General features: G+C 50.5%; 1 protein-coding gene across 1 annotated transcript in view; it reads right to left on the bottom strand.

The window, feature by feature from the left end:
- Positions 1 to 11,811, bottom strand: part of STX8 (syntaxin 8) — a 117,283-nt gene extending 105,472 nt beyond the window's left edge. The window contains exons 1-4 of the mRNA XM_063352377.1: positions 11,722 to 11,811; positions 11,169 to 11,268; positions 7,555 to 7,649; positions 5,638 to 5,748 (exon numbers count right to left, since the gene is read on the bottom strand). Of these exons, the coding sequence (XP_063208447.1) occupies positions 5,638 to 5,748; positions 7,555 to 7,649; positions 11,169 to 11,268; positions 11,722 to 11,738 (323 nt within the window). The 5' untranslated portion in view covers positions 11,739 to 11,811. The remainder of the gene's footprint in view (positions 1 to 5,637; positions 5,749 to 7,554; positions 7,650 to 11,168; positions 11,269 to 11,721) is intronic.
- Between the last annotated feature and the right edge of the window lie 4,263 nt (positions 11,812 to 16,074).

Genomic DNA, 16,074 nt, shown 5'->3' with positions numbered 1-16,074 from the left:
CTGAAACACAACACCTAAAATTATGGTGTTTGACTTACTTTTCTGTTGTGTTTAAGTATCCTTGCTTTGCTACTCCTGATAAATGCACATATACGTGGTTTTCCCATATCCACATTCCTGACTTCAGCGAGGTCCTTAAGGAACCTCTGGTATGCTCTGAAGGAAAAGAGATATAAACTGTACCTTGAACTCAGACCAAACCAAGGAGGCTTCACTGTCTTACCGGAATCTTCCTTAAATTTGGAGGGGGCACACCAACCCTTCGGTTTTTACAGGCACCAAACCTCCTGCTTCCATGAGGACACACTCACGTCTGCACACACTGTAACCTCCAGAGTGCTTCCAGGTGCTCCAAGGTAGGTCGGGAGAGAGGACCCAAGTCCAGAGACACAGTTTAGTGGATGAGGTTGAGACAATTACAACCCTGTTGGCTCATGACCACATGGCCAAAGACATATTAATGCTGGAAAAACCCTGCCCCAGATGTTCTCAAGCATGGGTTTCTGGATGGACAATTCACCTCTCCTTCCACCCTTTCCATCCATCTCCTAGACACACGGCTGATCGCATCCGCCGTCAGAACGCTGCAGCCGGGAGGGCTTCCAACAGTAACTGGTAGGGAGGAAGGAAAGCAGGAAGGAGTTCTAAAGGCACCTAAACAGCTACTTTTACTCTAATTTTTCCAAAGAGCATTTGCTCCTCCGTTAACAACGGCCAGATTCACAAAAGCGTGTACGTACCTAATGGCTTATTGATTAAAGGCACTCGCTGCCTATTTGGCATTCGGCAAAATGCCCGTTTGGAATAAGCCCTAAATGCCCTACATCTGGCAGAGAAGTATTTACGCAGAAAAACGGTAACCCCCATTAAAACAACAAGGAAAAAAAAAAAAAAAGAACACGGACTCTTATAGAAGTTATCCAGGGTAGCTATTACTGAGGTGGTTGGTGTCCCACAGCTACCAAACGTTTTCCATATTTTTGAGAAATTCAAAGAGAAACCAAGAAAGGCATGCTAAAGTACACACAACTTATTGCTTCGCTGGTGATCGATATACACTCCTACACACCGACTACCTGGCCAGGCAGGAGAAGGAATATTCTTGGTTCCTTCGCCTCCACAAAAGTTTAAGCACTCACAAAATTTTCACATGGTGACTTCCAGAAAGTCAACATTTCTCATTGGTTTTTTTTGGTTTTTTTTCCACTTCTCGCTTTCAAATAGCACGCAACCATGGGGGATTTCTACTCCATTAAAGTCCCTGTTAGACTAACCTGCACGGATCCCTTTCCGAGGAGGAAAGAGGGGAGAAGATCCTGAAATTGCCAATTGAAAAACCAATTAAAGAAAATTTGACTGACCCTGCACATAAACAGCACCACCTTTCCCCTGGAAAATTCCAGTCGCATCTTAATTAAGGCCGACAAAGCCGGAAGGTAAACTAATGCTATACCAAAGTAATGTAGCGTCCTGCCCCGTGCTCCGGCCCAAGTTGTCAGTTAGGATAAATGCTAAGAGCATTAAGGCCACTGTACTTCCCAATCAGAAATAGCTTTACAGCAGTTTTCAAAGGATGTAAAACTCACTGAATGGTGACCAAATATAAACGAAGATTAATTCTAGTAAAACCTTCACAGTTACGGGCCACGGGGACAATAAATATGTGATCAGTGGTGCAAGAAGGTTAATGAAAGGAATGACTGCTGGAAAGAAAAAGACTTCTGAAAATGTGTGCTGTCACATCAGAGATGGATTAGATACGGAAAACCAATACAAAACCAGAGAAAAGTGTCACCGCTAGACCTTAATCAAACAACATGTGCTGATTTTTCTAATGCAGTGGGAAAAGCTGACTTTCAGACTTCAGACGCGCTGAGGAGTGGCCTTTTGCCACCTACTGAAATCCCAAACAGGCTGGTCCAGAAGTCTGCAACAATTGTAGAGAAAGCCAGTGCTGCAAGCAGCGGCTTAACCCTACCAAAATCTGTCACCTTCTGTCCCTACCAGCAGGGTGGCAGGCAGGGGAGACAAGCTCCTTCCCCACCGACCTACGCGCGGGGCCAGGCTCGGGAAGAGAGCAAGGTCCGACTCGCTGCCACGAGATTCAGGCCCTGGCTACGACTCTGCCCGCACCACCGAAAACAAGACCTACAAGGAAGAATATGGAAGGGGTGTGAATTCACCAGGCAGGGAATAGCTGGCATAGTTTTAACCATTTTTAATTAAAGAAGTTAAAAGAGAACTATAAAACTTCAAGCCTTGCAACACCAGCAAATAAATACCGTCTCTGATGCTATCTTGTGCTGGAAAATACTGGTTTCCCTGATTATTTCTAACAGAGCTTGAAATCGTCATGGGATTTTGATATTTTCCTCCCATCTGCCTTGACACCTTCACGCCAGGGCAGCTCTAGGTTGAACCCTCGCCCTGGGTCTGCTCCACAGCAGTAACATGCCAACGCTGGCCTGACACAGCAGGGACGGCCACGCTTCAAAGGCCAGATCAGTTCATGGGCTCCTCCGAGCAGGCGACACGCAAGAGCTTTCTCACACCATTAGTCCCCGGGGGCTACTTGCGATTTAACATGTTTGGGTTGACTCGGCCGTAGATGTAAAAGCCAGCACCGACGCATCAACGGGATTTGCACTGCGCTCTGGAGAACGCCAAACCTAGAACAATTAAGGGATGAGATCAAAGTCCACAGTTTTACCGGCGGCAGCAGATGTCGCACTGACAGTGGCTAGTTACGCAAAGACGACAAACCACAAAGTGAAACGTGTGCTTTGGCCGGACCAAACACCGCACCGGGGAACAAGAGCAAGCAGAGCCCAGCCTCTACGCCGCGTTACTGAGCAGAGCCTCACAAAACACAAATACAGACATGAATACAGAGAACGATCAGTTCAGCTCTGAGCATCTCTTAGACCTGCTCCAAAATACACCAAGTAAACAAGCTAGAAAAAAAAAGAATTAAAAAAAAAAAATATCTTATTTTCAACAGTTATGGTAGGACACAACGCTCACATTGGTACCCAATTTTTTTACTATATGGTAGCTTCAAAACTGCCTCTGCCTTTTTCGAGAGCACTGGAAAGGGGCTGGTTCTCAAAGCACATCAGCAAAAAGGCTCACGTCCTTCTCCAAAAGCCTGAGGAGTTAAAAGCGTATGAAGTTTTGTTCTGCTCTCAGACTGAGGGCTGACATGTTGCAAAAAGGCGAGAAGCTTTCTCAGGAGGGCTCTAACGCTCTCCCTCCCCACAGGTAACCTCACATGCGCACGTATAAACTACAACGCTGTGCATTCGCTACAGAAAAGGTCCAGTCAATACAGTGCATTAGAAAACCCCTGCCACTTAGAAGCAAAAGCTAAAAACTTTTAAAAAAATACGTATTTCTAGCACGTGTCCATATTGGAGGAGCACAGCTGTACTCTTCAGAGGCAGATCTCAGCACACCACGGGTGGGCAGAGGTGAGGAAGCTCGTGCCCCCCACGAACGCAGCATTGTGTGGGGTTACGGGGCAGAGCACAGCCCCCGCCTGACCCACAGCCCCCGCCTGACCCACAGCCCCCGCCTGACCCACAGCCAGCCCACCACGTCCGTGCCTGCTGCATTAAAGCTTCCCCCACATCAACAAACCAGGCGCCTGGGCCCAACGGCTGGGATTTATGTAAAACTTCTGAGACCGTATGTTCACTTTTTTCAAAAAACGTGAGGCCTTAAAACAAAGTTTCACCAACTACAGCCTACACTCGAGAGTCATTTCACCGACCACGGAAACAGAGCAAGCTCCGCAAACTCAGAGACCGCAGCTCCACTTCTCTTCTGCACCGTTTTGCAGGACAGAAGATTACCCGAACCTGCAAAAGAAAAATTAGGAAGAGCAAATGCAGTTACCTGACCTGGAATTTAGCCAGAACAGTACCTCTCACACAGAGCAGCGACCCGCACGGGGTCAGGAGACAGGTAAGTCATACCCTTGTTCACTTTTTGCAGGAATGTTGGCTCAGGGCTAACAGAGATGGAAGGGCATCACCCAATGAACCACGAGGATGCTTCTGACGTTGTCCCTCAACACACGCCACTTCCATCTGACCTACCACAGCCCTAAACCTGCGCCGAGGTGGTAGATCTACTATCCCCTTGCTTGCAGAGGGAGGAGGAAATGGCAGCTTCATTTGGTTACCTGTAGCCTGGCTACCAGCTTAGGAACAAGGCTTATTTCTTGCTGCCCCTTTTCTCCTCTCTCTCCTCCAGCAATTAATTCATTGGGCGCTTTAAACACATTGAAAGAAAAAGGAGTTTTGAAGATAATCAACTTTTACAAGCCAGATGAAGAGGCAGAAGAGATAGAGCCCCCTTAGCAGAGCCTTTAGACCATCTGTAGCACGTGTAGAGCTCCAGACGGAACCCAGGATACTCCCTCTTGAGCAGCGGGGACGTCACTGAAGACAGAGGGGGAAAGAGAAGGAACAAGGAGCACGGAGAGACCAGGTTATGCTACTTGAATCGGAAAGGAAAAAGAAGTGTAACATTCAGGGGCATCTCTCAATTCTGCTGCTCAGCAAGCATTTTTAACTTGGTGTTTCGGCGAGACATAAAAGCTCCTGGATGTGAAGCAGCTGCAAGGAGCTCCTCAGCAAGACGCACACGTGCTCACGCAGAAACCGAAGCTACCCAAAACTCCGAAGTGCAGCCAAGGGGAGCAAATACTCCTGAGTGGAATTCCATAGGCAAAAGCTGACCTGACTGGAAATGGATAAAATTCAAAAGGCCGTTAACAAAGCACGAGAAATAACCCATCCTCCCTTATTCCACCGCACACTGAGTTTGCAAGACTGCAACACCCGCAGTAAAAATTATCTTTTCACATAATTACATACCAAGTCCATGCCTAAGGTGGTTTCTATGTTACGGACACAGCCCCTGGGTGACTCCCACCAAACCCAGCTTATACGCTGCTAATAATTCATTAACTCACAGAATGGTTCGGGTTGGAAGGGACCTTAAAGATCACCTAGTTGCACCACCCGGCGATGGGCAGGGACACCACACTTCGGGAAAAGGCTCTGCCTCTCTTCCTGATCAGAGCCCACCAGGGATGGATTCTAAGAACCTGTTCGAGACGACAAATACAACTCCTTCCACTAGGAAGGGGCTGCAGGAGCACTGCAAAAGGAGAGCGCAACTTGAAGGCTATTAACCATAATTGTATTTCCCAGCTGTGAGGGACACCCCAAAATGGAAATGAAAACGTATTCCGTGTGAAGGCCCCCCGCTGACTGCTGCACAACGTGATCGCTGGCGACTGTTTGAAGCGTAAGCCTCATCCTGACAGCTCTCTTTCCACCAAGTCACGTAGAGCTCGCACGGTGGCAGCCATCAGCCCGACGTCGTGGCTGACCCTGCTAGATCACTTGGTATTACTTCTTGCAAGCAGCTCCCCCTTCCCTCGTCCCCCCCAGCTTTGTAGGCGTATATGACACTGTCACGAAAAAACCCACATGATTTCTAAGCAGAGGAAACCACAGTTTGCTACACATAGAGGTAAATGAGTTCAATGGATGCATTCAACGTTATCTTCAGGCACATTCAGAGCACAAATCACGCTGCTCATTTGAGGTGACGATGCCGTACCTTATCACGTCTGGTTCTGGGCCTTCATTCTTGTAAGACGCCTGAAGTTGTTTCTGCCGTGTGAGAAGGTCGTCCACCAGATTCTGCCTCCTGTCTCCCTCCAGCTGTGTGCTGATGATACTTGGTTAAGGACCAAACTTAAAAGCACTGCAAAACTTTAATTTTATTATATAAAATAATACCTGCTATGCATTCTTAAAACAAATCAGACCTCCTGATCATCAAAATTAATTTTCACTCTGTAACATCTAAGAGAAGGATAGGTCACGTTTTTCTGAATGAAATCTACAGTTATTCTAAATGCGCTTCTGAAGTTTACATAGCTCAAAGAAAAAGTTTCATACAGTGACCACAGGGCAATCTTCAGGTCATCATCTCAAAGTAATAAGAGAACCGGAAGGCTATTTGCTGCCAAATTAGCATAACTATTAAGAATAGTATTTCCCCCTCCAAAGTCATTCTTCTTTCATGTATTACTCAGAAGTCCGACGCAGTTGATCTCTTCTGCGACACTGACAATACCTAACAGTACTGCAGGGGGTAAGTTCAGGGAAGGATGACTTTTCTTAAAAGAGCTCCAATTTATCCTGTTATGATATAAACGGGGCAGGCCCAAACAGAATCAAGCTTTTGAAATCAGCAGGGTCGTTCACAGCTTATTTCACTGGAGGCTCGTAACACCGACAAGGTGAGTTGCTCCCAGACAAGCGTCAGCGAACAACCAAAAATTTACTTGGAGCATCTGTTTCCATTTGCAATTCATCAGCAGAACACCCCAACAGCCACCGATGCAGCAGGACAACAATTCCCATCGTTATCTCTGAAAGACAAGATGCCCTGAAGTGCTGCGGCTTCGGCAGGGAACATGTGCTTGCCTTTTTTTAATTAATCTTAGTGACAATTTGAAGGACTACTAACTCTCTCCCGAGTACTGTTCAGTAGGTTATGCAACAGCTGAAGTTATTTGTGTGTTTTCTGCCACAGCAGTAGCATTCATAGAATCATAGAGCGGTTCGGGTTGGAAGGGACCTTAAAGCCCACCCAGTGCCACCCCCTGCCCTGGGCAGGGACACCTCCCACCAGCCCAGGTTGCTCCAAGCCCCGGCCAACCTGGCCTTGAACCCCTCCAGGGATGGGATTCATCTCTCTCAAGCACTCACTGGACAGGAAAGTTTTACCCCTGGCCATCCGCACGGCACTCAGGGGGCCCGTGCTTAAAAGGGATTTCTGCTATACTAAGCTTGAAATTAAACATTTATTCATTAAATTGCTGATGGATATCTTCAGGAGACAGACACACTTGACTCCTTAAGCCTGACTATCCCAGCATACGGAAAGAGCAGCAAATCCAAGCCAGACCACAGGGTTATGCTCCCAGAAGAAAACTTGTGATTTCTTTCTAAGGCGTATTTTCAAGTGTTTTAACATCGTTCTGAAGATGCAGTTCCAGCGCTCCATAGGTCAGTCCAAGTCAGGGCTGCCACATCCCTGCCCACACCCTGAACCCTTCACCCTTCCTTTCTGCAAGCACCGGCACTCCTGCAGCCAGCGACTGAGCCGAGAGAAAATCGCAGATTAACGACTTTCCTGCTCGATGAGTGATCTTAGCTCGCAAAACAGCGCGCAGGCAAGACGATGCCAGCTCTGAGATTATTCAGACCATCTCGTTAAGCTTTTCTGTGACACAAACGTAACCAAAGCCAATCTCATGCCCACTATACCCAAGGCTCCCAACTCTTCCTGCACTCTGGCTGCAATGAAAATATTAAACAGCAGCACAGACAAAGTTGTAACGACAAAGTCTTCTAAAAATAGAATGATGGAAAAACCTTAATGCGTAGCGTTGCAATGATAGCGTATTTTTCCACTCTCTCCCCCAATACAGAAAGGTGGGTGAGCTGATGTTTACACAGATACATCTGGTGTGTTGATACAGCCCGAAGCAGTAAGTCCCTCAGCTGATCGATCTTCTCGCTGAGATTCTGCAACGACGATCTGATAATCACATTGAGCTGAAAGGGAAGAGAGAGATTTTTTTTATTTTTCCACCCCCCCCCCCTCAGTCTGCGTTCTATTTGCAAAAAATGTAACACAATTACATGCAGGTGACAAGATACTTAACTTCAGCTGGACTGGTTTGAAGGGCTCCATTCTAAACCAAGAAAGCGTGACTCAAGAGCCACCACGGGAACCATACGGTTAACTGGTCTGGACTGCTTACAAAATAAGGAGATAAATAGTGCTAGTTTCGCAAACACAATTTTAAAGCATTAACGCTGTTTAATATGGACAGCTTTCTTTCAAGTCACTATAAACACGCTCCTTTATATGGGCAAAATATTCCAGCACATTTTAAGATTTTCCAGTTAGTTTTCCAGTTCTTTCCTCTGATCTTTAATACAAACAGAGGCCTCAGCTTCTTCTGCCACCGGGTTCCTTTCCCAGCTCCCGGGATTAGAGGAAAGCTTGCTACAGGTTCAGACATCGCCTCCACTGAACTCCTCCAGGCTTTAAACTAAAGATCCCAAAGAAACTCAGATTTCCTGCATTTCCCTTCTCAGCAGCACCTACGACTTCCCCACCCTTTCTCACAACTGACCTGCCCAAAGTTCAGACATGTCTGTTCTTACTAAAAACATAGTTAAATCGCTCACGTCCTCCCCCGCTGCAAACAAGCCCGAGGTTTGTGGGAATCCTCTTCCACTCTCCCCCACCCCTTCCCAAGTTCCGCTGACATTATCCTCTGCTTTTTTCCTCCTTAAATGTTATTTCTTTTAATTCCAGTTACGTAGAACATGGTAGGAAAAAACACTGTAACTGCAATTACCTATGCAAGTCATCCTAATTAAGACTTTATGTGACTGAGTGATGAACCGGTAATGGGGAAGAAGGATTTCCTTTGACTCTTGTTCCTGAAGGCACAGAGGCAGCAGCCAGACACCGAATTCTCACTGAACGGTCGCCGTGCTGCAAGGATCCTGCCTGGAGCTCAACTGCACTTGGGATCTGCACGGGGATGGAGCGGGAGCTCCCCAAAATACCACCTGACAGCATCAGAAGTTTAAATCTCTCTGACTCAGCGAGACTTGTTCTCCAGCACTACCAAAGAGGACAGAAAGCGGGTGCAGCCACGCTGAGGCAGTCTTGAGGGTATGCAGCCAGAGTGGAGAGCTGCAAAATCCACCTTCGGACCCAAAGCTGCCAAAACTAAGGCGGTATTTCCAAAGCCACGATGGGGTATAAATGTTTTTAGGAAAGGTCAACCCGCTGCATACCCTCTAGATCTGCACTTAGGCAATAAAAGGTCTTTTCATTTCACATGGACATTTCCTGCGCTGATATCCAGGTGGAGAACGCTCTGTTCAATCGGCCCAGAACAGCGAAGTAACGTAAAGGTCCACATGTCCAAAAAAGTCATCTACCATACAGTCTTCCCCTCTGCTACTCTGGCCACAAATTGCAAGGCTCTAACAAAAGATTTCACTTCTATTAAAGAAAAAAAGAAACCCATGAAGTCTGAAGATCAGCTCAATAGAGCAGAGCTCACAGATGGTAAGTGCTGCCTTGAAATCTTTCCCTACAGCGTTGGGTTGTTTTGGTTTTTCCCCCGTTTTAAATGTTATGCTCTATTTTTTGCTCAGCAATAAGCAGTAAGTTTTTTTAGCCACGCTAATGGCAAAACGCTATAAAAACAAAAACTTGTTTACATTCTCCCTACCAGGCAAATATTGTACAAAGACTTTTCCTCTGTTAAAACGTTGAGGAGTCACAGAATGTATGACTGCTCAGCCGCGGATTTCTCAACATGCGTTTCTGTTATGAAAACAACTCTCTCATTGTTGGAAACTTGTTTATAGTAGAATCAAATACTGCCAAATATTCGTCTTTAACTGTTAATGGATTAAAGGGAAACTGCGCTTGGAAAACTCAGGGCATGGAACAAATGATTTTATGAACAAATAAGTCAACCATGGAATGTTTCCACAAAACACAACCTAGGAGAGTTACTGTACAAAAAAGGCTTCAAACAACCCCAACACAACGTTTTGTTGGGGTTTTTTGGAACACGTCACAGATCGCAACGATGCCAATAGAGACCTTTGTCCTCTATAAACACAGATGGATTAAGCAGCAATCTTTTTATTAGTCTTCTATTGCTTGAGTATGTATCTGCACAATTTCTAATACTTCATCGTCTTGAAAACAGGGAGTTTAATCACCACCTCTGAACACTCCTCTCAATTCTCCAGCTAGAGAGCAGATTTCTCTCGAATCCCACTTATTTGGGCCTTCTGAAACCTCTTTTCAATTCATGCCAAATCGGAGTCACTCATTAAAAAGCACCGATTATTGTACAAAGCCTACACAGTTTTCTTCGACACTTCTTCAAAGGAAACATTTCAAAAATGACATTGGATTTTAAAAGCTATCAGCAAAGGGACCGGCAAAGAAGATTCTGTGATCCCATATCACCTTACAACCCTGCTATAAAAGAGGGGCAGAGTCTGCAAAATAAATCGGTGGGGTTTTAATTATGCAAATTATTATAAAAGACTAACTCAAGGGCTTGCACACATTTTCATCTTAACGCAGTCAAGGAAGATGTTAATGGCGCGATCCCCAGGGTGTGCAATCAAACAGGCTCCTCCGCTTCTTGAAGGAAAGGGCAAGGCTTTTAGTTCTAAAGAAAGCAGCCTCCTGAGAACCTTTTTATTTTATTTTATTTTTTAACCAGGAAGTGCGAAAAGGCAGAGAACGTAACATTCCTGGGTAACTTCTAACTTCTGCTTCTCATCCATATTTAAGTCTGGTTTTACATTTTGTTAGAAACGTAGCTAAAAGAGGCCGCAAAATTCATATTTCATCTGATCTACAGCCACTAGAGAAAGGAAGCATGCCAGTCTCGCGGGGAAAAAATATCTATTCAATATTTACACAGAGTGGAGGACACAGAGCCTGACGCGCCGCCCAACATCTCTCAGACCGAGGATCTCTCAACGCAGTTCCGTTCCTGGCAGCGACAGCCCTGAGCAGTCACCAGTGCACACCCAGCACTCCCACGGCTTCTCCTTTCCTCTTTTTGTAAAACCAGCGTTATTGCATGCATGAAAGATTCATTACAGTTAAATTTAAGATTATTTTTGTGACACTGAAAAGCTACTGTTAATTTAGAAATTGTATTCTTGTTTTTTTCCACAGAAATCTTAATGAATATACTATTAATATTAGGTTCCTGCCATTAAACATAGCTTTTAACGTGCAGACTCCCGGCTGGCAGCCGCAATGCAGTGGCACGGCCGGGTCCCCGGGCTCAGGCAGACGCGGGAGCGTCACCCCCTTCCCCACAGGACTCTGGACCGTGTCACTTGGCAAGCGCTCCCAGAAAGGCAGGAAATTCAGGACTTAGAGCTTCCGAGACACATCTGACTCCTGCAAATTTAATGCCTAACCAGCATTTAGGTCGGTTAAAAGCGACATGTGGCTAAAAATACCCGCGTTGACAGCCCGCAGCGCCGCTGGCGGAGCCGTACCTTGGCTGAACTCTCCCCGTTCCTCTGGTACCGGTTGCGCTCCTGGATCTTCTCAGCCACCTCCTGGGCCACCTGGCAAGCGGCGTCGTAGAGCGGGAGCCTGGGGAGGAGAGGGTGCAGCTGAGCCCCCCGCATCGCCCTCCCGCCCCTAGGGCCTGGCTCTGCCGGGACACCCCCACTGTCTCATCACAGCGCGCCCAAAACCCAGCAGCGCTTTTGACATTTACCGAAAATTAGCTTTTTTTAGGGGGGAAAAAGCGCTGTGTAGAGAAGGGGACCCCCCCCAAGCCAAGCGGGGCGGAGGAAGGGCCGGCAGCGCGCACAGCCAGGCCTGGCCCTGCACAGGCCACCGCGGAGCGCGGCTGGCCCAGCCCCAGCCCCGGCCCCGGGCCCTGTCAGCCGCGGGCCCGCGGGCTACCGGCCACGGGGGGGCTCGGGGCCAGCCGGCAGCGCCCGCGGGCGGCCCAGCGCTGGTGAGCGGGTCCCAGGAGCCCCGCGGTGGGGTTGGGGGCCGCTGGCACCGCGGGCGAAGCCGTCCCTGCCCGGCGCTCACCAGGGGTCCGGAGCCATCGCGCCGCCGCCGCCCGGAAGAGCCCCGCGCTTCCGGCTCGGGTCAACTGACGACGGCGGCCGCCGAGGGCCAAACCCCGCCGTGCGCAGGCGCGGGGGCAGCGGGGCAGGGTGCAGAGGTGCAGGGGTGCATGGGATGCAGGGATGCAGGATGCAGGGGTGCAGGGTTGCAAGGGGTGCAGGGGTGCATAGTCTGCAGGGTGCAGGGGTGCAGGATGCAGAGGTGCAGGGGTGCATGGTCTGCAGGGGTGCATGGTCTGCAGGGGTGCAGGATGCAGGGGTGCAGGATGCAGGGGTGCACGGGGTGCAGGATTGCAAGGGATGCAGGGGTGCATAGTCTGCAGGGTGCATAGTCTGCAGGGTGCAGGGGTGCAGAGATGCAAGGTGCATGGGATGCAGCGGGCAGGGGGGCAGGGGGGCATGGTGCAGAGGTGCAGGGTTCAGGGGTGCAGAGATGAAGGGGTGCAGGATGCATGGGTGCAGAGGTGCACAGTGCAGAGATCTAGGGTGCAGAGATGCATGGGTGAAGTGCCCAACACAGCGGTGTAGGGTGCAGAGGTGCAGGGTGCAGGATGCAGGGTGCAGCCGTCCATGGGTGCAGAGGCGCTGGTTGTGCCGTACCAGGTGGAGAAGTGTAGGGTGCAGAGGTGCAGGCTGTGCAGTACTGGATGCAGGGTGCACAGTGCATGGTGCAGCAGTGCATGGGGGCAGAGGTGCGTGGTGCATGGGGGCAGAGTTTCAGGGTCCATGGGTGCAGAGGTGCAGAGATACAGGGCGCAGAGATGCATGGGTGCATGGGTGCGGAGGTGCCCAACACAGCGGTGTAGGATGCAGGGTGCAGGATGCAGACTGCGACGGTCCATGGGTGCAGAGGCGCTGGTTGTACCACGCAAGGTGCAGAAGTGTAGGGTGCAGAGGTGCAGGGTGTGCAGCACTGCCCAGGGAGTGGGGGGAGAGCCCTCACAAGCAACTGACTGCCCTCCTCCCCAGCCATCTCCTCCAAAGGCTGTCTGTCCACAGCCATGGCATTTAATTTGCAGCTAGTGCCCCCTCGGAAACCTTTTGCAATCTCTTGGGGCACTACTGGCACCCCCAAAGTATCCAATGCTGTTCCTAAAGCCCAGGGGGATTGGGGATTTTCGCAGCGTGCACTGGGCTGCTGCTGCATGGACGAAGGCTCGTGCGTCAGGCTTGGCCCAGGGTCTCACACACCTCCAGCCTTTGCTGCTAAGAAAGAAGGAAATCTTTTATATTTTCAATTTTGCATGTCGCCGGCAAGCTTTGAACTTGGTGGCAGCTCCTCGGGGCACCGAGGGTCTCCTGCACACAGCTTGCACCCGATTCGGGTGCCTTGATGCCATCGGGGCCCCTGTATATCGCTATCGCTGTAGTAATAGTATGGTCTGAATTAAAATATACAGCTATAAGCACAGCAGCGGGGGAACCTTCGACCCAAACTTTGGTATAGCGGGTTGAAGAATAACTGGGACAGAGAAAACCAGGAGGCAGAGAAAGCATGGGGACACAACCGGTGTCCCTAGGCTTGGATATCCCCGTGCCCTCAGGGACCGGGAATGGCAGAAAGATGCTTGGGTCAGGAGCAAAACGGCATCCAAGCCTGTTGCTTCTTCTGGATTTTCCCGGAGCCTTTTTTCATCTTCCAGAGAAGCACAAAATACACTGGAAGATGCAAAGATCCAGTCCAAGGGAAGGACCAGCAGCTCAGGGCTTAGGCGATTTTCCCGGCCTCTGTAATTCTGTGAAATAACAGCGCTGAGTGTCAGAGCAGTTTGTTTCTGAGCGGTGAAGTCTGGAGGGACCAGACAAGTGCTGGGAAGCGGGAATCAATACCCTGCATCCCAACAGTGCTACCCCCGTGTTATCACACGTCAGGATCCGCTACAGTGATTCACAAGTTGAGAAAGGAGTGGAGTCTTTCCCGGAGAGGGGCGTCTTTCACGGAAAAAGTTGCTTTTTTGTTTTTTCAGGGTTTTTGCACCAGCGTTAAATACCAGCGCAACAGAAGAGGACAAGGAGCCGGCGTGCCTGATGCCCCAGCGGGGTCACTGCTGGGACCGAGCCCTGAGAGGCACCAGCCAGCACCGCGTGGGATGTGTCCTGGTGCTGCATCTTCACACCCACCCTCCTTCCTCCCTTCTTTCTCTCTCCTTCCCACCTTCCTTCCTTCCTTCCTTCCTTCCTTCCTTCCTTCCTTCCTTCCTTCCTTCCTGCCTCCCTCCCTCCCTCCCTCCCTCCCTCCCTTCCTCTCTCCCTTCCTCTCTTCTTTCCTCCCTTCCTTCTTTCCTTCTCCTTTCCATCCTTCCTCCTTCCTCCCTCCCTCATCCTTCCTTTCTTCTTCATCTGTCCTTGCTCTCTCCTTCCTCCCTTGTTCCTCCCTCCATCCTTACTGTTTCCTCTCTCCATCCTTCCTCCCTCCTCCTTTCCTTCCTTCTTCCTCCCTCCTTTCATCCTTCCTCCCTCCTTCATCCTTCCTTTCTCCTTCCTCCCTTGTTCCTCCCTCCATCCTTCCTCTTTCCTCTCTCCTTCCTTCCTTTTACCCCTCCCTCCTCCTCCTCTCCTCCCCTCCACCACATGAACCCAGGACCAAGCAGTGGCCCACCCTGTCCCTTTCCCATCCTGGGCTGCAGCTCCTGATGTTCAAGGGTCGCTTTAACCCTGCTCCGCGGTGCCACCCACAGCATCCCGACACACTGGCTGTCCCCCTCGGGCAGGGCTGCTCCAGCCCCATGGGCTCCCCATGGCCTTTTCCCCCTGGCTCCTGCCTTCCCTTCCTTAAGGCAGCTGCCATTTCCCTTCCCAAATCCTCAGCCCCATCCCCAGTCCCTGCCCATCCCCAAATGACAGCTGCTGCTTCCCCCTGCCCTCCCCTGTATCCCTGTCGCCCTCGTCCCTGTCCCCTGCCAGCAGCAGCGGGCAGGGCTGGGCTGCCAGGAAGCCAGCGTGACGCTGGACGGTGTTGACACTGTCAATATTTTGGCTGTGGAGGCTGCGAAGGGCTCTGCAGTAACCAGCCAGCGGGCGTGGGCACCCCCTTTTGCTCCATCCCAGCCCAAAGAGTCTTTCCCACACCCAGGATTTGGCCTCTCCTGGTTTTTTTGGGCACGATTGATGACGCAGATCAACGCAGATACGAACATCGGGAGGTAGGGCTGCCTGAAAAGCAGCGGCGAGGCACTGATAGCAATGTTTTATTGCCCTCATAACATGGGACTGATACAGCACTGCCAGGATAATGAGCAGATCCTCATCAGCGTATTTACGGGCGCCTGCAGTACCCGCGGTGCTCTTGGTGAGTGCTCAGGCCCGTCAGCAAAGCCCATTTGGCTGGGGCTGGGGCAGTGACAGAGTGGGGAGCAAGAGGATGGAGGGGCTGAGGCCAATGCCCTCAAGACAGGCACTCAGGACTATGAATCATAGAATCACAGAATGGCTTGGGTTGGAAGAGACCTTAAAGATCATCTCATTCCAACCCCCCTGCCCTGGGCAGGGACACCTCCCACCAGACCAGGTTGCTCCAAGCCCCGTCCAGCCTGGCCTTGAACCCCTCCAGGGATGGGGCAGCCACAGCTTCTCTGGGCAACCTGGGCCAGGGGCTCACCACCCTCACAGCCAAGAATTTCTTCCTCAGATCTCATCTAAATCTCCCCTCTTCCAGTTTGAAACCCTTCCCCCTCATCCCATGGCTCCCCTCCCTCATCCAGAGTCCCTCCCCATCTCTCCTGGAGCCCCTTTTGGGACTGGAAGGGGCTCCAAGGTCTCCCCGGAGCCTTCTCTTCTCCAGGCTGAACCCCCCCAGCTCTCTCAGCCTGTCCTCCCAGCAGAGGGGCTCCAGCCCTCCCAGCATCTCCGGGGCCTCCTCTGGCCCCGCTCCAATAGGTCCTTCCCGTGCCGTGATGTCCTCCCTGTCCTTCCTTCCTGTGAAGCCGTGGACAAGGAGGACCCTGTACCAGAAGCGTCCTGGGCACGGAGTGTGGCAGCGTGGGGTGTCTCGGGGAGCCCCTGGCCCTGGCAGCCCCCCGATGCGGGCTCTGTCCCCAGTGTGACGGCTCGTCTCACCAGCCCCCTTTGCACATCCCGAATCAGGCTCCTCTCGCGGGCAGTTCGCATGAAACATTCATGGCCTTCAGCGGCGCGGCTCATCTGGAGCTGGCGCGGCCCCTACATATTTAATTTTTTCACCATTAAAAACGCATGAAGCCATGATCCATTTCGCACCATCCCTAATTCACTTCCATCTCCTGTCTCGGAGCAGGGCGTCTGCCGGGGAGCAGCCAGGGGGGCAGCGGGGGGGTTCAGAGCTGCTCGGGTCTGGCAG

Source organism: Chroicocephalus ridibundus, chromosome 14 (assembly GCF_963924245.1).
Source record: "Chroicocephalus ridibundus chromosome 14, bChrRid1.1, whole genome shotgun sequence".
Lineage (NCBI taxonomy): Eukaryota > Metazoa > Chordata > Aves > Charadriiformes > Laridae > Chroicocephalus > Chroicocephalus ridibundus.
Note: the sequence above shows the minus strand (reverse complement) of the source record. Positions and strands in the feature narration are given on the sequence as shown.